Source organism: the organism of the source record quoted next, unplaced genomic scaffold, assembly GCF_019419815.1.
Source record: "Pyrus x bretschneideri cultivar Hongxiangsu unplaced genomic scaffold, Pyrus_bretschneideri_v1 Contig20, whole genome shotgun sequence".
NCBI lineage: Eukaryota > Viridiplantae > Streptophyta > Magnoliopsida > Rosales > Rosaceae > Pyrus > Pyrus x bretschneideri.
The window spans coordinates 1,121,360-1,146,533 of NW_025999502.1; the positions used below are offsets into that span (position 1 = coordinate 1,121,360).

At 36.5% G+C, this 25,174-nt stretch overlaps 1 protein-coding gene across 1 annotated transcript; it reads right to left on the bottom strand.

Annotated features, from left to right (window-relative positions):
- Positions 1 to 24,037: 24,037 nt before the first annotated feature.
- On the bottom strand, positions 24,038 to 24,658 carry LOC103941260. The gene has a single exon (XM_018645997.2). It carries the CDS (start codon positions 24,656 to 24,658, stop codon positions 24,038 to 24,040), a length of 621 nt encoding a protein of 206 aa, XP_018501513.2.
- Positions 24,659 to 25,174: the final 516 nt, after the last annotated feature.

The following is a 25,174-nucleotide window of genomic DNA, read 5'->3' on the forward strand; positions in this document are numbered from 1 at the left end:
AAAAAATGCAAACAATTTCTAGGATATTGCTATTACTCACTGTGGGTCGTTACTTGCTCCTGGAATGGCGGAGACGTTAGGCAACGGGTTATCCATTCTAGGAACACGGATACATTGAAAAGCAGGTTGTCTCCACCGATGGGGTTAACGTAGGCGTTAACCAAGCTTTCTTCAACATACATGTTAGTGGTAGAGTGATATGATCGAGAGGAATATGAGTTCTTTCTCAACGAAAGCACCAATTGTTCGAACCAAATTTACGCACTGCCATAGATGGTGGAGGCGCAAACTTGAATGGCCTATAAAAACAGAACAATCTTGAGCTAGCCTAAAACCGGGTGAGGGTATTACCAGAGACAAACCCTATAAAGATGAATGCATTTATACCGTGGGGAGAGAAACCTTTTCAGGAAAAAAAATTCTCGTTCTCTAAGCCAGGTCAACTGTATAGGATATTTAGAAGTAGAGATTGCACCCTCTTAGGAGTTGTGATTACTTGGGGTGTATGCGAATTCTATATTGTAGGAACTCCGATACTTATAAAGGATCTGATTAAGTCAATATCCAGATTAGATCACATGGTTTACGGAACACGCATGGTTATTCCAACGGAGTCGCTTGAACTTCACCTATTTTTCTGAAATATGGTAGTACCCTTGCTCCGTTTGATCCAGCTCCATTTGGATCTAGTAAGTCCATGACCAGACTTTTGTGGTAAGAGTATTTAGATCGGCCTTACTTTAGCTCTAAAAAATCATGGTCCCACAAATAGGAAACCTATTGATTCTTTAATGGATTAGCTTTTCGTGTCTTGCAGAACAAGCATGGCCAATGTCAGTGAAGTCATCAAACCTCACTCGCTGCTCTAGAACAAGATGATGGTAGCATCACTGCTTCATCTGCACAGCTTCACTGAGAAGCTACTGAGTCCATGACTGGCCTTTTGAGGTGGTATTCGTATTCTGATTCATCTTACCCTAGCCCTGAAAATCATGGTCGCATAATTGCCCCTAACTATGGATCTAAAACTGACTGTTCCCTTTGAGGATAGATACTTATCCAAAGACCATGTCTTCCAAAGTAAATCGAAATACGTACCATTTTCAAATCTTCTGAAGCATGGCAAACCAATCGAGATGTTTTGGATTTAGGCATGCAGTCTTGATATGTGTGCCATCAATATCGTAATTATAAGGATGTCTTAATTGCATGTACACTGAGAACGCGGGGGGGGGGGTGTTGATCTCGAGGAGACACAGTCCGAAATCAGTGGTAAGATGATTCTGAAATATCTTGGGATCTCCGTCTTCATTTTCTTTAAAATTTCTTGAGCTTTTAGTTTTATGAAAATGTTCAGAACTTTTCCCTTTCTTTTCTTTCAGTTCTTCAAGAATCCTATAAATTATGGCTACTTTCTCGAGTGTCCTACCAGCCCCAGTGGCCAATTATGAATCCAAATACAACCTTCCAATGGTTGAGGTTTGTAGAAAGTAAGAGAGAGAAATCTTTGTACATCATCACCAAAATATTTTGAGCCGTATGTAGGGTTTGGTGGGAAGCTAGCTACAATACCCAAGCATCTTTACCTGAGTCTTCTGAACCATATGTAGGGTTTGGTGGGAAAATGTATTTACTCTCAAGAAAGCACCAATTTTTGGAACAAAATTTATGCACCATCGTATGTGGTGAATATACACAAATCTATTTACCTGTAAAAGAACAAACAACTGTAAGTAGCCAAAGACTAGGGGTATACCTGTTAAAGGCTCTTTGACGGTCAAGTTAGTAAGCAATATTATAAAACTTGAGCAGTAGGCAAGAGAATAAGTGTATGATAATTGCGTTACTAGAGACAAACTTCAGAACAGTGTATTAATACTAATAAAACTAGAGAGTTTTTAGGATAAGGAATCCGCATAAAACCAGGACAATCCCAAATGATATCTAGATATTATATCTTGTTAGGAGTATGAATACTTGCGGCGCACACCAATCTTTAGATTGTATGACTTTGAGAACATAGGAAACCTATTGATTCCTTTATGGATTAGGTTTTTGTGTCTTGTGGAACGAGCATGGTCAATCTTAGCAAAGTCGTTGGACTTCGCCCACTACTTCAGTATTGGATGATGCTGACATCGTTGCTTCATCTGTACAACTTTACTGAGAAGCTATTGGGTCTATGACCAGACTTCTGAGGCATTCATATTCTGATCCACCTTACTACGACCTTGATAAATCATGGTCCCACACCATCCAAATATTGGTCATAACTTCTATAGTGTAACATGATCCACCCTTTGCCTATTGTGTATGTTTTCAAAGAATTTGATCATCATAACAACTTGATATACTATTAACCGTCCCTTCCAGTAATGATTTTCTCCCATTTGAAAGTGCACCTTCTATGTTGCAACTTGCAATTCACGCGACTATTTTTATCGTAAAAAATTCGGCAGCATCTCCCTAGGGTTCCTCAAGTGCACGATGTAGATACTATAAACAAATATCTAATATGCATAGAAAGAACATTAAGAGGATACAACCGAATTTTCAACGAGCGAAACTTAACCACGTTCACAATAAACCTAAATACATACTAGTGCACTTTCAAGCAGTTCGAACTTGCATAATTCAAGAATCAGTTAGATTGCGGAGGTGCAAATTGCGTCTTCACTCACATCCAACATAATCTCAAATGAGTCTAAGGTTTTTTCAAATTTAGTATATGAATTTATATAACAAAATTCACTTCGTATACACGGTTCATGAAATTTAAAAAAAATTCACACCATGATTTCCTAGATTAATGATGCACAAATGAAAATCACTTAAGCAACATATATTTCAGTAAAACGCAAACTCAAAATTTCATATAACTCACAATTTACTAAAAACTAAATTAAGAGACGAATACATACCTTTCTTTTAATTTTCTTCGAATCCAATCACAAACCTACAATACACAAAAGTAATTAATCACACAATTAAACAAAAGAACATTTAACAACTAAAATTAATAACCTTATATCAATTGGGAGAACAAGAGATGGGGGAGATATAAGTGATGAGGTAAATGTGAGTATGAGTGAGAGAGTGAGAGAGAGAGAGAGAGAGAGAGAAGGATTTTTACAAGAGGACCAGGACGGCGATGGGGAGGAAGAAGAAAAGAAAGGAGATGGAGAAAGAGAAGGCATGAACCTTTTTAATGAATACAGTTTTGTCCGATGAAATGGTTTGTCAGACAAAGCTAAGAACGTAGTTGAGTAAAATAACAAAGCGTCTTGGGTTTTTTACAGGTCATTGTGGACCTTTGCCAATTGTTAACAAAAGTTGCCTGACGAAATAGTTTGTCGGGCAAATTATGATACAATACGTGCCAATTTTTTCCCTTGGCGACAAAACATTGCCCGACGAATAGTACTTTTCCCTGCGAAATTCTTTTGTCGCGATAAGCCTCTAACAAAACCCTAAATATTGACCGGGTTTGTCTGACCACTTTTTTTTTTCGTCTAGTAAAGTTCCTTGACCCTAACCCGACAATAAATGGTTCATGCAAATGGTAATTTCTCGTAGTAATGACAATTGTTCTAAAGTTTTGCACTCATATACCTCGGAATTAAAAAGCTACTAATAGGAAAGAGTAATGTTTTCTGCCATCCCTTTGTCTTGAGAAAGTTTTGTGTGTACTAATGTTATTATCGAAGTGTTATAATATAAAATTATTACCAAATGTGTTATAATATGGTAGAGGACATATATGTTTAATACATCATTTCCAGAGTATATTATTGAGAAGTAAATAGATGTATTATAGTTTGAATATAATAGTAACACCAGGTGAAGAGATTTTTTTGATATACTCATATGCACCCTAGGATTTGAATTTGGATTAAGTCACCTAATGTGCTAATTATTAGATATGCCCTATAATTTGCTGGTATCCACAATATGTATATTTCTAATCTTAATTTACAAAGTTGCAACACATTTCACCCTGTCATACTCATGCAACGAACTATATAATATATAAATGTAGGATTGTAAATGAGTATTAGATTTTAAATGCTCCAAAAAGCAAAGCTTAGAAAACGACGCCAAAGAAAGAGGTGGTGGATGGTAGGCAAGGACATACTTCCATAATCTTTTGGCCATCAGAACTTTTTGCATAATTTATGATTTAATACATGCCATACATGAAGCTCGAACTTCAACCATTTATTTTGGGACATGGCATAATGACATGCCATGCAAATTAAAGATTATAAGTACCATTAACTAATTCGTACTACGGTTTATAAGCATTATTTTCTTAACTTGTATGACGAAGACATTATACTTGTGTTGGTTCAGTACCTAGTTAGAGGCTGGTTCATTGTGTGCCTAGCCCAATTTCCATTCCTTCAAAATAGAATATCGTCGTATCGATAAATAAATAAGTATCATCAGCTCATCTAGGAAAATATATGTATATCTAGCTAGCTAGCACAGGTTTATACAAAAACCCAAAAGACAAAATAAAGGAAAAAAAAAAATACAATACACCACCTCTAGCTAGGTTAAAAAGAAGGGGGAGAAGGGTTGGATTTGTAACTTTGTACATTGCTTTGAATTGCAAAAATAATTATTGGCAAGCAAAAAGCAAAACTTAGAGCAAATGGAAAAGCTTGTACATATTGCTTTCTCCCCTTTGCTTCAAAATTATTGTCCATGCTTAAAAGGACTTTAGAGTTCATGCTTGCTTTTTGTCCACTTATTCTGAGTTGTTGGTTTGCGCATCCAAAGCTAAAACTTGCGGCGTCCTAAATTTAGTGCTCATCTGCAAAGTAAATAATAAAGAGAGAATTCTGTCAGTATTGAGCACCAAAAGTCGGACTCGGATCACCCCCGGATCCCAATCTCCGGAGCAAACTGAGCAAAATATCCCATTCTTCTATTTTTGATCCTATGGTCAGAAATAAATTTAAATATTGAAAGATTCTCACGCAAAAGAAAGTAAGATGAAAATGAAAGGATGAGATGTTTTGCTCAGGATACTCCGGAGGCTAGGATTCGGAGGTGATCCGAATCCTCAAAAGTCTAGCTGTTGGGGTTTGAGGTGGCAACTCCCAAACTCAAACCTCTTACTTTAGTTATGAAGCACTACTATAATTTGATAATCCACACAAAGATTAACTTACATGAAACCGATGATAGTGAACAACGTGCACATAATATATCAGTCTGATAATACATTTTTATGTATAAATTTTTCTTTACATGACAATACGTTATTAAACCAAGACGCCACACTAGCAGTGATCTCATTCTAACTATGTTGCTCTCAGGTCTATAGTCAGAAATACGTTCCACCCATGAGAGAAGAGAGAGATTAAGAGAGGAAAGAATTCTCCTCCCACCCATGAGCTTTAAGCTGAAGTATTGGTATCATTAGGATGAGGAGTGAGGATAAACACTAGAACCAAATAAGTGCAAAAGGAACTATATGATTTTATTTGTATATAAGTACTACTACCAAAGGCTAAAAAGAAACCAACATTTGTAATATTGAATCAATATATATCCTCTTGAGTGTCTTAATTATTAAGGAATTAAAAAGCAGCCAGCTAGAACAACTGACAGAAGTTTAGTGCACGGATAGGATACAGTGTCCGTAATTAGTACTATCTTATCTATTTTGGACCAACTTTATAATATATGGCTTCATATACCATCTAAAATTTCCTTTAAACGGCTTCTTAGTTCTTGGCAAATGGGAGCATGATTCTTAGCACTCACGACTTATAATAACACAACTTGATTAGTTAAATAATTAAAAAGAATAGGATTTGGACATGTAGAAGTTTGATTAATAGAATAAAAATATATCACTACTGAATAAAATGTGAATCAACATTAATATTGTGAGAATTATATTGGATATGATCCACATATAAAGGTCTGAGCCATATTTTTGAGACATGATCAGGCCCTTTTACTCTTAGCTGGTCTTGTTAATCATTTACTTGAATATATTATGTTTCAATGCTTTTGATTTAACTCTAAAAATCAGAGGCAGATTCTCTGCCCTCCCATTTTCGTGCCCTTCTGTTTGTTTAGTCACGGTTAAGCCACGTCACAATTTTATATTACTATTCATTTTTGTCCTATTATCTCTACAAAAAAATAAAAACAATATAAAATATTGACATGACTTAACCGTAACCACACAAACAGGAAAGCACGAGAAATGAGAGTGCAGAGAATCTGCCTCCCTTAAAATCTAACCCAATTCGTACTTGATTGATGTACTTTTATTAGGTGATTGATTTGAGTTAAATCGATCTATGGTCCAAATACCCAATACGATTTACCTTTTAATTAACTTTATGCAACCAGTTTCACTTAATCCTTAACTCAGCTCAAAATTTGAATCGACCAAGGGCGAGTTAGAGAAAGTAGTGACGGATGCATGTTCATAATCATGGGTTGACAACCCTATCAAATTTCGATTAAGCTGGAGTTAGTCATTCAATCCAAACTTGGTTTGCTCGAATTGTTACCGTCTACTAGACCCTAAGGTATCGTTTGGTATGCAGACGGGACGGGACGGGACAGGACGGGACGGAACGAAGCGGGAGTAAATATGTCCTAGGATGGAAACAAGGAGGAAGAAGAAGAGACGGAGATGTTATAACTTTGTATTCCACGGATGTGGAACGAGTCGTTCCAGGGGGTGAGGTGGAACGAAAATTCACCCTAAAACTCGTCTCGTGGAACAACTCGTTCCACTGGTTTTAGGCGCACCAAATGTGGGACGGAACGCCTTGTCTCACTCTGTTCCGTCCCGTCCCACGTACCAAACGGTACCTAAACACACATGTGAAACCTATAACTAAAGTGTAAATATATCTTATCACATACATTTTCTATTCTTTTTATATTGTCTTTTGTTATTACAGTCTAATGATATTTTTTTATTATTTGTAAGTGAAATGTCTTAAATTCGCATTTCGCAATTGACTAGCCTATAATTTGACTCAAATTCTCCACTTCTTAGACCATGTGTAATGGTTGAGTTCAAGCTTAAAAGTTCTTAACTTCTAGATTTACCAATATAGCACCACTAATTAGTTTTTTTCAATTAAGTTAACCAAAATTTTATCAATGCGAAATGTATTATGATTTGATATATATAGGGAAGTGTTATTGGCACTCCAAAAATCTCATTCTACACTCCTCACAAGTGTATTTTTTTTTTCTAAATATATAAAGTTTGAAGTGTAGAATAAGAATTTTAGAGTACCAATAACAATTTCCTTTTTATATATAGCAAGATTCATGTAATTTACAGATCATCTCTTGGTTTTTTGATTAGGGGAACGGGATGGAAAAGCTGAAATTTTATTGTGGTGGAGTCTATGCAATAATTAATGTGAGTTTCTAAATGGCTTATTATATTAGCATCCCACAAATTGTTGGATAAACCTTACATACTTAATACACATCACATTTGCTTTTTCACTTAAAAATTACGTTAATACACCCTACATACTTCCCTATAATACCCCACACCCCACATTCTCAATATACACCTTGTATTTTCTACATACACCCCCCACATTTTCTGTACACTCCACATTTCTCAAATCTTATAACACTCATTTTTAATTGGTAAAGAGAGGCGTAGTCTATCCTCTGTTAGTCTCATGCTTTAATCAAATAAAGCTTTTAATTTGGACCAAAAATGCGGATTGAAATTTGACAAAAATGCCGCCTGGGATTTAAATTATATATGGGTTTGTTTTCAATTCCATTATTAAAACCCTTGTCGTCTATTTTTTATATTTGGTGGTAATTTAGGTGTTTAATTCTTTATGTAATCCTTGTGATCTCTAAAAGATGAATATGAATATAGAAGTTTAAATAACGCAGCAAAAGCAAGATTAAATATTTATTGATGTCGTCAAAATCACTAAAACAATGAAAAATATGAAGTCTTACCTCATGTGAAGCTTCTGAAATGTTGATTTTATGTTCCATTCGTCAAAAATAATTTTTCTCAATCAACATATCTGTAGTTTCATTGGTTGGGTTTCGTTCAACCATGGAGGGTAGGAGGGGTTTTGAAAGCTGAAGAAGAGAAATAATACGCTAAAAGTGATTTGGGATGTATTTAGAATTTTTTTTTTTAAATCTAATAAGGTCAAAATTGTCATTGCATAGTGGATAAATAAATCATTTAATATTAAATTTTAATGTGAGATGCATTCAACATTTTATAGGGTGTTAATATAAAAAACCTTTCTAAATTCGTCCACTAAATGAAGCATCAGTGGATATATGACTACTAAATTACTTGGGGAGCAATTTGTCAGAATGCGTGTATGAATCTTCTTCTCTTATTCATATTATCAACACTTGCGATTGTTTATTCCACAAGAAACATTTCTGTGCATGCGTGTATGTACGTATAATTATTATTCTACGTTAACCTCTTAATTTTGCAGTCTAAGGATCAACCCTACTTTTATATATTGAGCTGCCAGGGGCAAGAGTGCTTTATCTAACAACCTTTTATTTTGTGTAAATACATTTTTCCTTTAAATACCAACTTGGTTGGTTCCTTAGACCGTACAGTTCCTACAATGGGACAAAGGACAATGGTGCGTACCACCTAGTGTTACAAGTTTATGAAACATATAACTGTTGTACAATTTATTAAATTTTTATATGCAAAAATCTAATTATCAATTTTTCGAACCATTCAGTCGTAGTAATTACAAATTATAACCACAAACTCTTTTTGATATTGGACAAGTCATTTGTGCAAAGGGATCCTCAATTTTTTTTTTCATAAAAAAAGGGGATTAGGTGTGGGGCCCACTTCATATCAAACTTTAATAACCTCAACCGTCTATTTTATAAGTCTCGATTTATAGATTATCCTTGTAAAAAATCAATTCAATCTGAAACTATTTGCCTATTTAATTATTAATATAAAATTGCATTGTCTATTATACAACAAAATATTCGTTAATTTCTTTTACTCAGTTAGATGTATTAAACATTTCCAATTTGACTAATATTTTGTAAAAATGATATATGAGGTGCAACTTGAAAAATAGAAAGTTCAGATCGTTAAAGTTCGATATGATATGAACCCTACAACTAATCCTCATTTTTATAAAAAAAAATAAAAAAAAATAACGATTCCTTCTCTTAAAGGTTTCCTGATATTGTAATACCCTTTTCTCTTACATAACAACAACCTCCACTGCAACTAAGATAATAGCCTAGATTATGTTCATGGACCATTCAGCGGACATCTAATTTAAGGGGGCCTTGCATTCATGTTCATGGATCTAAATGTTGATTATGAGATTACAGCTGATTAATTTCTGAAAATTAAAACTTTCTACGTTCACATATATATAGAAATGGTTTACTTTGTCAAGGATTTCCCCTTTAATCCGCAGATTCACATCTGGAAGTGTATGGTTCGGACTAGTCAACTTATATGGAATGTCAAACACGTCAAATTAATATACAAAGAAAAGCATGTCAATGTCAAGTATAGTATACATATAAATATCAAATATAAAACGAAAAGGAGTCCAATAATTGAACCGCAAATCCTTACTGTGTGAGATGAATTTACAATTTGAACCCACATAATCTAGGCTGCAACATAAGCGCCTTAAAATTAGGAATTTTGAAATCAATGATGGTGATTACCAGACTGTAACTTTTGTTGCCGAGCAGGACTATGTACTTCAAAACATTTGTTAATAGAATCATAGCTGTATTTTGTTTTCCAAATGGCAGTAAATTCTATTATATACAAATAGTAACGTTTACTTTCTCTACTAGAACATTAAATTACAACACGGTTCAAATCCATTCCATCGCTGGTGAGCTGTAACATTGAATAATACTTTGCATCCCTTCATAGGGGGAACACATATGTCACATCTCATGCGAATTACATATTTTTACCATAAAAATTTCATATCACACGCCTTACAAATAATGTATGTATAGAGTTATAAGGGTTCTCATAGAAGCCATGTCCTCTTTAAAGCAAGGCTGCTTTGTTGTCTCTCGGACCTGTTTGTAAAATGTTTGTGTGAAAACTGAAAAACTTTCTTTTTTTTTTCCCCAATCTTGGAAGTGTGAATACTACATTTATTAAAGCTTTCTGGCACTCTGGCACTCTTCTTCGGAAACTAAACCACATAAACTTGGTGCTCATCCCTAAGGTGAAATGCCCTAGGAATATGACACAATACAGGCCCATCGCGCTATGTAATGTAATCTATAAGATCCTAGCCAAGGTTCTAATTAACAGACTCAAGAAGGTGATGCCGAAAGTGATTGGGACAATCAATCTGCCTTTGTAGCTGGGAAGCAAATTCAGGACAATATCCTAGTGGTGCATGAAATTCTACATTCCCTGCTTCACCAAAAACAGGAGGATCAGGCAGGTATAGCCATAAAGCTGGATATGGCTAAGGCCTACGATCGTGTAGAATGGGATTTCCTCATTGGCATGATGGCCAAATTGGGCTTCGCGCCACTAGAACATTAAATTACAAAACGGTTCAAATCCATTCCATCGCTGGTGAGCTGTAACATTGAATAATACTTTGCATCCCTTCATAGGGGGAACATATATGTCACATCTCATGCGAATTACATATTTTTACTATAAAAATTTCATGTCACACGCCTTACAAATAATGTATGTATAGAGTTATAACGGTTCTCATAGAAGCCATGTCCTCTTTAAAGCAAGGCTGCTTTGTTGTCTCTTGACCTGTTTGTAAAATGTTTATGTGTGAAAACTGAAAAACTTTTTTTTTTTTTTTTTTTTTTTTTTTTTTTCCAATCTTGAAAGTGTGAATACTACATTTATTAGAGCTTTCTGGCACTCTGGTACTCTTCTTCGGAAACTAAACCACATAAACTTGGTGCTCATCCCTAAGGTGAAATGCCCTAGGAATATGACACAATACAGGCCCATCGCGCTATGTAATGTAATCTATAAGATCCTAGCCAAGGTTCTAACTAACAGACTCAAGAAGGTGATGCTAAAAGTGATTGGGACAATCAATCTGCCTGTGTAGCTGGGAAGCAAATTCAGGACAATATCCTAGTGGTGCATGAAATTCTACATTCCCTGTTTCACCAAAAAAAGGAGGATCAGGCAGGTATGGCCATAAAGCTGGATATGGCTAAGGCCTACGATCGTGTAGAATGGGATTTCCTCATTGGCATGATGGCCAAATTGGGCTTCGCGCCACTATCCTGTAGGTGGATTAAGGAATGTATTTCTTTCAGCATTCTTGTTAATGGAACCCTATTGGGATTCATACGGCCAAAGAGAAGCCTCAGACAGGGGGAGACCCGCTATCTCCCTTCTTGTTCCTGTTATGTACTGAAGGATTTTCTATGTTGATCAAGAAAGGTTTGGAACAAGGTGCCATACACGGTTTTAAGATAACGCCTAACGGGATTCCATTAACGCATCTTTTCTTTGCGGATGATTCTGTGTTGTTTGAAAATGCCATGGTGGAGAAGGCAAAAGGAATAGTAGAAATTTTGAAAGTGTATGCACGGGGCTCTGGTCAGGAAATTTACTTGTCCAAAAGTTCGATTTTCTTTGGATCAAAGGCCTTGAAACGAAACAAGGTGAAAATTAAGGAAACCTTAGGGATTCAATGTAAACAGGGATTCGGGAAGTATCTAGGTCTGCAGGTAGATTTTGGGCATTCCAAAAAAGCAATTTTTGTAGAGGTTCGGGATAAGATTGAAGCCTGTATGGCGGGATAGGATGAACAATATCTGTCCCAAGCTGGGAAGGAGGTCCTTGTAAAAGTTGTGGCCATGGCTTTGCTGAATTATGCCATGGGCTGTTTCAAGCTACCCATTCGGGTTTGTCAGGATGTCGAGAAAGCTATTCGAAACTATTGGTGGAGAGGCAATGATCAGTGTAAGGGAGTCCATTGGATTTCCTGAGACCGGTTAATGAAGCAAAAAAAGTTTGGTGGTTTAGGTTTCAAGGATATCCAATGTTTCAATATAGCATTCCTGGCCAAGATTAGGTGGTGGCTTACCCAAAATCTATTGTCTCTCCTAGCATTAGTATTGAGAGAGAAATATTTTCCTAGGAAAACCTTTAGGGAAGCTGCTAGAGGGAAGAACACTTCATAGGGATGGAAGGGCATTTTCGAAGCCCCGAAGGTGTTGCATCAAGGGCTAAAGTGGCGGGTAGGCCATGGAGCAAACATAAATATTAGGGAGGACTTGTGGTTCCCTAAACCCTCGATGTTTAAAGACAGACCGAGAGTAAGCCTTAAAGGAACTATGGTTAGTGACTTAAGGTACCGTTTGGTACGTGGCACGGGACGGAACAGAGTGGGACAAGGCGTTCCGTCTCACGTTTGGTGCGCCTAAAATGGGTGGAACGAGCTGTTCATGGGGATGTAAACATTTCTATTCGCCTTTAATTTATTCTATCTTTCGGAAGATAAAAAAAATGTGTATATCTAACATACTGAAGCTTTAATATTGACCTGAGGCGTGCATGCATGCATGCATGTAAAACCAAAAGCAACGTCTTATTTTATTTATTTGTCAATTTGAACAAGCCATTTAAATTAAAGATATGATGGTGGAGAACTATAGTGTACTCGCAAATAGTCGAGTTAGAACATAAACGAGTGATTACAACTAATCTTAATAGAACTAACAAGGCAGGTTGTAACATTTCAAAGTGCGCGATGATTATGTTACCAGAGATGAACTTTAAAAGGGTGTATTTATATCAATCTAGATATAGACCTTTTTAGAATAGAAGCTTGTATTAAATTGGGAGATCCCAAAGGATATCCAGGAGCAAATATTGTATTCTCTTAGAAGTGTGATTACTTGCGGCGCATCCCAATTCATAGATAGTAGAAACTTAAAGAATATAGGAAACCTGACTGATTCTATGTTGGATTAGGTTCTCATAGCTTGCGGAACAGCATGGTTAATCTCAGTGAAGCCATTTGGACTTCGCCCATTGCTCCAGAACAGGATGATGATGGCATCGTTGCTCCGTTAATCTAACTTCACTCGGAGCTGTTGAGCCCATAACCAGACTTCTAAGGTACTTGTATTCCGATCCACCTTACTTCGGGTCTAGAAAATAAAGGTCCCACACTGCCTCTAACTATGTATGTGAACTTGTTCTCATTAAGGATGGATAGTTATCCAAAAACCATGTCTTTCAGAGTAAGTTGGAATACATACCCTTTATTCTTTTATCTTCGTTTGGTGATCTGGTTTCACAAAGTAGACGAAACATTCCGGATTTAAACGTGTTGTCTAAATAGTCATTCCATAAAGGTTGTAATGATGAAGAGTGCCTCAGCTGCATGTGTACAAAAACTAAGAAACCTCCTTCAATACTCTAAACGGATTCTAACCGTCCGATTTGCCAACCCCAAAAGAAGTCGGTTTGTATTCAACAATTGGATGGTTATGCAACACCTCTCTTATATAACTCTGAACCCTTCCATTTGTCTTCCCAAAAAAATCCCCAAATTGCTTTCATTCCAGAAAAAAATGCTCCAACTTCTCTCGCTTTTCTTCATTAAAAACTATTTGATCATTTCATCATTCTCTCATGGCCGCATCTTCAAGCAAAAAAATAAAATAAAAATTAGATCAAGAACTCCTTTTACAATATTCCACTAACAAGACTATGTAACCAAGAAGAAGGGTTGATGTTTGTTCAAAGCTACCATGACCTTTTGAACCAATATAGGGACTAATAGGAACCTGGGCAGAACGTACAAGTTAATCTTCCTACCTCTTTCTGATCCTTAGTGCCCATGCACTATAATTCATCCATGGTACTTGGATTTAGGCCTGATATTTCCTTTGCCTAATCTTTTGAAATGAATTATGATTAGTTATGACATGGTCATCTGTGACCTAGGTCCAGTCACCTTTCGACTTATCACCTGCTATGAACTGCTTAATCAATGGTATGAGGCTGAACTGGTCTTCAAGAATTCAGAATGCTGCACAACGCGCAAAAAAAACTTCGACAGTCACTCCTATTTCATGCCAAAGCCAAGTTTCATATGGGTATCATATATCCCGGATATTCTCTGACAAGACAAGGATTGGTACAAGGATGTTTTGGTGGTTTATGGTGACTGTGAGAGAGGTATCTCTAGGGTCATAGTCAAGAGCGTTCTTTTTTCTAATTTTTATCTTAACAATGACTTATAGAACCTTGAGGGTGTGTCAAGCAGAGCTAATTAATTGTGCATTGCAGAACCGCTGAGCACTGAAGTTGGAATGGCTAACTCCCCTTGTTCGATGCCTAAATCACCAAAAAAACGCAGTTGTTAGTCATCATTCCAGGTTTCCCATCTTGGATCCAAACTAGATTGAAATGTAAAAGGTCTACAAGGGAATTCATTCACTTAGACCTAAACTTTCACCAAATCTGGTGAAGAAAAAATGAAAGCGATCTAACAGTGCATCTTTATTATTAATTATTTCCTTCTAGCCACAAAGAATGGTAGTCAAAGTGGTATCTGATGATCTTAAAGGAAAGGCTGAAGTCCATCTGATAAGAAGAATGTGATGTTGTGTTGCTCTGGAAAACATGGGTCTGTAGGTTTCAACAATATAACCCTTTACAAGAGAGACTTAACCTTCCCTCTTTCCTTCCTTCGGACCAACGTAGTTGCAGCAACATAAGCCTAATTTGAGCCTTCATCTTTGCAACAACAGATCGCTTCACCCTTCACCAAAGTGAAGTCCATGTCCCTGAATCTTCCTTTCCCCAAATTCCCATACTTTCAATAACAAAGAGTCTACCTGAATCTACTCAAGTGCCTACCGAAGCTAGTACTCCTTTGTTTAGCTCTGACTAGAGTTGAAGGAATAATATAACCTCCTCTTGTGATTAGGCCATCTCTAAACCAGGTTGTCCTTTCGACGAATGCTAGAAGACTTCAGAATTTAGACTGGCTCAAACTTTACTTGGCACCGAAATTACCCAGGTAAATTACAAGGAAGTTCGTACACCCTTTAAGGATTCTTTAATGCGATGTCACAAAAGCCATGATAATCCATTTTCGTTTTTATAAAATAGCTTTGGTAAATTTGCTCTTTCTCTTTCTTATTTGTGTTGATTAGGCTCATGTATAGACGGAGACGGTTCTCTTTCATCAAGTGGAGCAGATTAGTTCGCTTGAGTAGTTTTCCTTGCATGAGTTGGAGACCAAATTTCAACTTGACCAACAATCATAGGCTTAATCAACAAAATTCCAAAAGGTGCAAGCGAAGCAATAGCCATGAAGGAAGCTCATGACGTGGAGGTGAAGAAGCTAATAAACCAACCCACTTTTGAGGAGATTAAGGCAAATGACAGGTAAACAACCATTACCACAGTGCGGGAAGAGCTCGAGCTAGGTCACAAAGCAAAAGTTGAGGTAGAGCAAGCTCGGGTGCGCCTTGAAGCAGAATCACAACTAGCGCTGTCCTTGGAGCTGAATGCTTGGGAAAATGAGCGAACCAGTCTTCAACTACAGGTGGAAAGACTTCACCATGAGGTCGAACAAAACGATAGCGCACACTTTATAGCTTTTGAAAAATGAGCACGAGTCGAAACTAGCAGGACTGCATGCATCATTTAAGAATGTACAAAAAGATATAACTTTGGGTATATCTGGGTTACATGCAACAAGATCACCTGGAAGGTTGAGACGTCTATCATATTCTTAAAGAAATCCAAGAAGTTAATTTCCCCGTTCCAGAGTACCTAGGGAATGAGATCTCTGATTTGAAGGCGTCCGAAGAGAAGAGATCTAGTTATAGTGGTGATCCACCAACTGATTCTTCCACAAGTCTTCCAATCGCTGATAAAGGAAACCTGTTGCCAAAGTGGATCATTGATATATTTTCGACAGTTAATTGGATTGCTGATGTGAGAATTATACGCACACAAATTAAACCCTCTTTTTATCAATTGTAGTATAAGTATAAGTAGGGATCGTTCTTAACCGGGGATTAGGTGGGATTGCAAAATCACTTGGAAACTGACTCAAAAACGTAAAATAAAGTTTAAAACACTAAACTAGACTCAAAGAATGCAAAACTAAACATTTAAAACACTAAAACAAACCAAAGGACTCAAAACAGCCCCAAAACACTCAAAACTGCCTTAAAAACACAATCTGAGCAGTTTTGAGCACTTTGGTGAATTTGGACGAATGTGTGTAATAAATTGAATCAAAACACTTATAAACACAAACTAAGACACTTTCTAACTAAATTGGACACTAAAGTAAAGGGGGATGGAGGTTTTGACGAAATTAAACTAAATGCACAGATTGTAATAAAGGGCAGATTCTAAATATGAATTTGATGGAATTGAATGGATGGGAAGCTAGCTAAGGGGTTCATCTCCACACATGTTATACTTTGAACACAAAACGATTTCTAATTGCTTTTCAATAAACCATGAATTCTCAACGCCCCAGATTAACCGTGAATTACACTAATTAACCCTCAGATTTTCCTAACGTTATTGAATTGGATGATTGCATACGAGAACCCAAAACATTCCCCACAAGTCCCCTACATGATTGCATAATAGAGATACAAGCAAGAATCATTAAGTTCTATGAAAACCATAAGCATTGACGAAGCACTTGTTACTATGATTGCATGAAACTTATGCCAAGAATTTACTTAACGCGATTGAGATCATCAACCTTTACTACTTGTGAATATAATTCCATAACGATTAGGTGAAATTTCCTTATATCCTAGCATCCAATTTATGCATGATAATTAAGCGTGCACTCTCAACCAACATACACAAATCAATGTAACTCACATAGATAAGTAAATTGAATTCACGACTTATGAAACGCAATCAGAAGTAATCAAATCATATCGCAAGCATAAACATGTATTTTGAATCCCCCCTAGCCAAGGGGGGTTTAGTTCCTCATACGTACAAGACAAAGATAAGTAATTTTAACCATTGAAATCAAGGAGAGGAAAGCACCTAAAAATTCCTACAACTCAAACTTGAATTGTATGAATGTTTAAGCCCTCTTCTCCTCCTCTTTGTTGCGGCACAAGGGTTTGTTGTTTGTTGTGAATTTTGGGGGTTATGGATGGTGTAGAATGATGTGTTTAGGATAGGGATGGATGCAGGGGATGGCAAGGCTTATTTTTGGGCAGAAAATATGAAGAATGGTGAAGTATGGATGTGTTATAGAGAGGGGATGAATTTCTGGCGTGAATTGGTGAATGAATGGTTGTTTTGTGGCTGCAATGGATGTTTATTTATAGGTGGATGAATGATTAAAGAGGGAATATGACAGCTAGGTTGGTTGGTGGCTGCCATCATGAAGAGTGCATGGATGTGGCTGAATGGGTTAAAGAGGGAATGATGATAGGAGAGCATGTGGGTGACAGCTAGGTTGGTTGGTGGCTGCAATGGAGGTGTGGAATGATGATGGGAGAGCATGTGAGTGAATTATGAAGAGTGAATGCATGTAGGGTGCTGCTATGGTGGGAAATATTGGGCAGAAAATATCCTAAGGCTTTATTACTTAGTTTAGGAAAGGATGTAACTCCAAATCGTCCTTTAGGTCTTCAATTTCGTCCATTCCTTTTGCTCCAAGCTTATGCTATCCATTCCAAGCCCAATTTTGCTCCAAAATGCTCCAAAATGCATCCTTTTGCATACTTTGCCCTTAAATCCTGAAAATACATAAAACTAGCTTAAAAGATTACTTTACTAAGGAAAAACACTTTAAATGCACAAGACAAGCTAAACTAAGGTGCATAAATATGCTCCTATCAATTGCCATGATGGGGGCATGTCCCTTCCAAGATTAAAACTTGTTTGCCCCAGTGATGGGACTCAGGCCTTTCCTCTTTCAATGTATTTTGGTTATAAATGAGTGATCTATTGAATGATGTTTATGCTTGTGTTTGAATAGTTTTTACCCAAGTGACTAAGTGCTTGGAACTTTCCATCCTTTTAATCCGACAAGCTTTTCGAAGTAAGCTAACTTTGGAGTAATAAATAACAAAGGAAAGCATGAATAAGCTTGTGGGCCCGAGATAAAGCTCCAAGCCCTTTTGGTAATGTTGAACCCATGGAAAATGTTTTGCTCTCATTGATTAGATTGAGGACGGAAAAGTTTCGTTTTGTGTCATGAATAGATTAAACTGTGCGTCAGATTTGTTTGTTCTTCTTGCCCAATTCCAGTGTTAAAGGTCTTGATATTTGCAACATAACGTTAAGAGAGGATTCCTCCTTAGTTTGAATTGCTTGTCCATCCCCAGTGAATCTTAAATGAAAGTTCTTTGGAGACTTGGTCGCTAGCATGTGGGTCGGAAAAACCTTTAGAATCCTTTTGTCAAACACTATGCATCGAATTTGAGCATTTTTAATCAAACTACATTAGCTAGCTTGGTTAAAAAAACTTTCTATGTATCAGAGCTTTATCAGAATAAAATTTCTCTAGGGGATTGCCTAGTCTCGATGCCCCATTCGAACCTGTTTAACACATAGTGTTGTAGAACATACTTAACTCAATATGTTCGTTCGGGATAAAAGTAGTCACACTCAGCGTTAGAGTTTAGAGCCATCCTCGGATACTTCCAGATCGACCTTTTGACTATTCTCTCGAATGGCATAAAGCTCATGTTTGAATTTATAACCAACCTTTATGGTTGTATAATCTTTCTGGAAGCCAAATAGTGCACTGGACTTCCAAATTATAGGGCCATGTTGCCATGTATGTAGCCCGCCAGTCATAATTGCACTTATTACGACTCAGGCCTCTCAAAATGCTAACTGAACAATACGAAATGCACTAAAAGAGACTCAATTGACATTATTACATTGGATTTTTTTCCCTTTCAATTACACAAAGTTTCGAAGTTATGTGTTGCTTAAGTGATTAAGGTATTCCCTGCATTACCTAAAAAGAGAAAAAAAGAAACAGATACTAGTCACGAGATTATTAACCTCATGAATTTTTTCATTGATAAAGGAAATAGGGTTGTTGATAAAGGGGTGTGATTAAATCTGTAGATGATTACCTACATATCTCCTGGAAAGAGAATCAAATCATTGGTGTAGTTCTAAGAAAAGATGATATACTATAAGTATTACATCATGGATCATCTTCAAGAAATAGTCTATGGTGGGGGTTAAGGAGATGAATTCTTTGTGGATTTGTCTTCATGCAGGTGGTGACATTGCGATTAAGTTAGAATGGATGACCTACATATCCCTGGAAGGAGAATCAAATCACATGTAGTTAGGAATAGAGCTTCACTAATTGATTTGGAGGAGTTTGGGAAGGGAAAGTCTATCTCAGAGTGATGGGGACTCCTCTTCTTGGAGTTGTCTACCATCTTGAGGGTAGGTTTCTTTGCTAAGTGCCGATCCATAATGTGTGCTTGTTGGACTTGTCTCTATCCTTTGGTTCAACTGAATCCTCATTTCTTGCCTTGCCCTTGACGAACTTCCATCAATGTCTCTGATCTAGTAGTTCTTTAGTGTAATATCTCAGTGTGCAACAATTCCAGGTAGCATGGCGGGTGCTGTAGTGGCAAGAGTAGTATTCATTCAAATTTTTCTTTTCCAGGTTGTTGGGAAGTGGTTTTGTATGTTGGAGGTAAGGTTTGTCCTTAATTTGTAAAGGATGTTGTTGATGTAGTGTCAAAGTAGTGTATAACTTTAGCTTGGGTGAAGCTTACTTGTCCCAATGACCCATTATGTTAGTCTAATGTGGAGAATAAGGGGAGTGTTGCGGTTGCTCCTTCTACGATCAGTCTTTTGGCATAGTTTTGATCAATAGTATCTTTTGGGTTTTATTGTCTCAGTCGGTGAAGTCATCCACTACGTCAAAACACTTTGCCATGGTGGCGTAGTATATTTCCTTTTGTTCAATTTCTGGAGAGAGGCGAGTGATAAAGACCTTGTTTGAACGACATGATGGCCAGCATGTCGTCTAACTTTTCCACCTTAGCCAACTCCGCACTGAAACACTTCAAGTAGGTCATAAGACTTTCATTGTTAGATTGGGGAGTCATTCTAAACAAGGCCTTGTGACGCTTGCGGACATCATGATACAATAAATAAATGGAGGGGGAAAAGGTCAGCTAGGCTATCGAAGGAATCGATGGATCTGACCGGCACCTTTGAAAACCATCTCATTGTAGGTCCTTCTAGTGTGGATAGGAACATCCAAGCATCCAAGCATCATTGTTATTGTATAACGCCATAACATTTCGGTAGTGCATAACATAATAATCTGGATCGGAGTCCCTACGGAACGATTTGAACCGAGGCTGGGTAAATTTCTTAGGTGACGGTGCAGAATGATAATTTGAACAAACGACACTAAAACAGTGGGAGAGTAGCTAAACCTCACAATGTGTTAGCACTCATCAAATTCGGCGATAATCGAACCTAAGATCTCACATTTATAAGTGAAGCAGAATACGATTAGACCATAGTACTTAGTGGCACTCCCTCTTAATATCTTAAAGAAAGAAAAAGAAAATATCTCTCTCTTAATAGCTAAGTCTGCGTGGTTTAGTAAGTGTTTCCAATTAACCTTTGTTTACAAATCAAAAGGTTGTATTCACTAATTAATCCTTTATAATTCTCAATCTGCGATTTTGATTACACGTGAAGCATGTCAATCTTGACCAAAGGTGAGTTCAAAAAGTGACATTTGTCTAGCAATATGCCTCGATTTCTTTACTTTTCACCTAACATATCACCTAAAATTTTGGCTTTATGAGAGAGCGCCTTTCATTGTATATGGAATTTAAAAGTTGAAGCGACTTGCAAGTAACACGTCCACGCACAAACGCTTTTCAAATACAAACATCTTTGTCCTCATTAAATAGTAACGTATGCATCTCACTTTCACATCTACTATTGGGACCAACATAAACGTTAATTTGGATTTAACCACAAATTAGTTTACCCAAGTTAATTAAACTAGTTTGTATTGTCCTTTTGCCGGCCTAAAATTTTGGCTTGGATTGGTAACTTTTGTTTTATCATAATCTATAATAAAATAATGCATGCCCATGGTTTCGACATACGGGAAGTGCCAAGTCATATGTGACTAAGGTTAACTCAAAAGTGATATCCTATTAAATTACACACAAAAATACAATTATTATCTCAAAAATTGATGGCCACCTTCATATATTTCATATATTAGACAAATGACTAATTGAATCTGATCAAACACATGCCAAACTTTTCATAACATGCCATGGTGATCCTATATTTAGTTTTCACTACATGTGTGTGGTCAAGTTACCAATTGAGTATGATCAAATTCCATGCCAACTACTCACCAAGCCATTCTTTTGCCATTGTAGCCAATATACGTTGCTATAGGGTTTTTTAAGTTCTTGTGTAAGGAAGAGCGGGATAACAAGTTAAGATTAAGATATGTTAATTTGAGCCTCAAATTTGGAGTAAATAATATTAATTATAACAAAAAAAAAATATTTAAGCAATGTGCTTATATTAATGAGATTTTTTTTTACAACGACATATTTACACTAGGAATTAAGAGAGTTGGACTAAATCACATAATAAATTAATCTTAATAATTTAATATCACACTAGCAATTTGCAGAAGTCAAACCTAATACATACAAATAGAAAAAAGTATAAATCTAATGAAAATGTGGTACTAAATAACACATTAGCAAGAATTAAAGTCCTTCAGAAAATTAACGTTTGACCCTATCCATCAATGATTTGGTAAACCATTGGATTTTGAAGAAGTCTTTACGCCAAAATCTTACCCTGTCAGATTTTCTCCCTGAGTAGCCTAAGTGAATTGGGTGAAGTAGTTGAGTTCAAAACTTTTGCATCTATTTTATGTCTAGTTCTCTGTGAGTCCCTGCACCCTCTCTTGTCAAAAAATTAGATAAGATACAAAAGATTTGAAGTAGAACTAGGGAAATGGTAAATTCTAAATTCATATCTATGTCAACAAAACAAAAATCCTACAAGATGGAAATGACATTTTTTTTGTAGTGACAGAAAACAATTATGCTCTCCACCTATTTCTTTCCTGCATAACAACTAACTATTTAACAAATTAACATTATCACTCGCTTCCCCACCTATTTCTTTCCTGTGTAACAACTAACTATATAATAAATTAACGTTATCGCTCTACTGAAAAATCTTACACGATGATGATGCTAATAATACTAAAAGCAACCTCTCTTAATTAATCAATATCTGATCTGTCAAATATTAACTAATCCATCTGTATCAAATTAACAGCCTAACATATTTTTTGAATTTAAATTTAATTGAAATTGATATCTTCTCTGTATGAACTTAACTTTTTACTACTTTTATACATCCTAATTAAGAAAAAGCTTTAATTTAATAATTACTTGGTTTACCCAATAAATTAATCAGTCCCTAAAACTTTCATTCATCTACACAATCAAATGTGCTGGAATAGGATTTTCACCCACGGTTTCAACGTCTTTTTTCAGTCCCTAAAAAATTAAATATTAAAGTTATGGTCATGATTATCGTCTTCGTATTTGGGTATGTAATTGTGTAAAGGTCCTAGCTGTCCGGTCAAGGCCCTTTACGAAACCCTAACATCAATAGTGCTGTTTTCTTTTCATTTGTATTTGGGTATGTGATTGTGTATATAGTTTGCAAAAGTAGCCAATTACCAACCAAAAGCAGCTACTTTCTTATAAAAATTGATAAAAACAAAGGGAAAAAGAGAGAGAAAAAGAAAAGTAAAGAAAAGGTGACTATATTTTTAGGGGGGGCCAGCATTATGGTAGTGTATTGGTTTCACTTTAACGTAGTGGAATCACATCAGGATGTAGTGGAAGTGGTACTGTAGCTGTAAAAGCAGGTTTGAGGTTTAAAAAATAAAAATTATAACATTAGGCTCTTGGATGTTTTAAAGTCCAAATTAACCCTTCAATTATTATGGTAGAAGAATGTGGCCCCAAAATGGTGCTTGTAAATTGGAGCTTATGCATGACTTGGAAACTAAGATTCAAATGATTACGAGTGTTTTCAGACTTTCCAGCTGACTTCTAGATCTCAAATTCCATGAAAGATTATTGGAATATACAAATGAGAAATGATACAGAGATCCTCTCTTAAAATAGAACTGCTTAATACATGACTGTTCGTGATCTCATGTTTTTTACATAATGTTCTATAATGTTAAAACGAAAATTATGCTGAAAATATAAGATAGCGTAGAGTCCATACCGAGTCTTACTTTTGAGAGTTTTCTTAACATTTCTTTATACAAATTATATAGAAATTTTTTATAAAGTTATACATGCAGTTGTCTTATGTTGTCAATTATTACCTGTACTGCAGTTGTAACAATATCACTTTTTTAATATGAAAAAATCAATAACAAGTTCATGTGGAAATCATGCACGTTATTTGCAGCCGAATGATATACAATATGATATGTTTCAAATAAAAAGTGAGAAAATTAAGAAATAAGATCAAATAAATTATTAATTTCCCCCAGCTGGTTCCTGCAGGTCTCTATATGCTGTACGAACTGGTACCCTGAGATGAATATACCGTACCCTTCTTTCTTGTAATTTTGTATTCCACATCCAGACACATACGGGTTGGAAGGTTGGAATCTGCTTACGATTTAAAAATAATCGAATTTGAGGGTAGTAAAGAAGAAAACACGTAAGGGTAAAAGCCTAAAAATTTGGAATGGCCAACAATTTTTTTATTTTTTTTTTTTTTTGTGCTTTCTTAAGCAGTTTCTTCAAGAACATAGAAATCAATCAAGGACTTAAAAGCTGAAATTTAGAAAGAAAAAAAAAACAACTGCAATTTGACACAATTAATAAAACTAATTAAGCGACTTCTCTTTTATTGTTTATCAACAATAATATAAGACGTACTCAAATCTTCAAAATACGGGATATATGCATGAGGCAAAGCTTATTACTCTTGCATTCTCCTCTGCTGCCACAAATTCTTATAAAACTTCTCTATAAACTCCTCCGCCGCTTTATCTACGTGGTTGTCCTCGTCAGCCTCCCTCAACGGAAACGGTGAGTCCGTTATCCTCAGCTGGCGGACCATAGGGCTCTTTCCGAACCCGGGAAGCACTGGTGATGCTGCCACGGATGCCACCGTCTCCACAGCCAACGATTCATTATTCAACATCTCCAAAACCGCCTTGACGGCACCTGCGGTTGCCATCTCATCATCCTGAGTTAGCGGTGCGTGAACACACGTGAAGAAGTTGTTGTGATTACTGTGGTGGCGGCGCTTGCCCATGAGGTGAAAAGGGTAGTTCGGGGTGTTGCTGCAGCTGAACTCATACTCTCGTGGGGCGGCAGAAGAGGTGGTGCTGCTGTAGTGGGGGTGGTTGTGGTTGTGGTGATGGTGGTGGAACATGAGGTTGCTTAGGGCTTTGCTGGCAAGTTTGCCACGCTTCATCATCATGTTGAGGTCGACTAGGAGCTTTCGCTTTGAAATTCCCTTTTTTAGCATGAAGAAAGCTACACGTACTATACTCCATATTCTTCTGGCAATTACTGGTAGATTATTTTGTTCCATTTTGAAGGCTTTAATTTTATTTTGTCAAATTGAGAGAGAGAGAGAGAGAGAGAGAGAGAGAGAGAGAGAGAGAGTTGTTGGGTGTGAGTTCTAAAAGAAGAGGGGGAAGGGGTATTTAAGGTGGATACGGAGGTGGTGGAAGAGAAGAGTGTTGAGTTTGTATTTCTGTTTGAATAAATAATCTTTTTGAAAATGGTCTGAAAAGTAAGGTTTGTATTTCAATTATGCACTAGCTGGAATGGCTTCTTGTGGAGCGGATGCCTAGATTTTTAGTTTTACTGTTTTGGTTGCATAGATTTTTAGTGTTATTTTTCTTTAGAGACCAAACGTGCACAATGATGTTACTTTTTTTAATAAGAAAATTTGCATAAATACTGCCTAAACTTTTAAAACAGTGCACAAATACCACTTGAAGTAAAAACTTTTGCAACTTACCACCCAACTTTGCTTTTTATAGCAATGTACCTCGTTACAAAATCTGTTGGCTGATGATGTGGGCCATGTGGGCCCCGAGGC

Coding starts and splice junctions, on each gene's coding strand:
- LOC103941260 (XM_018645997.2), bottom strand. CDS start 24,658: ATGGAACAAAATAATCTACCAGTAATTGCCAGAAGAATATGGAGTATA.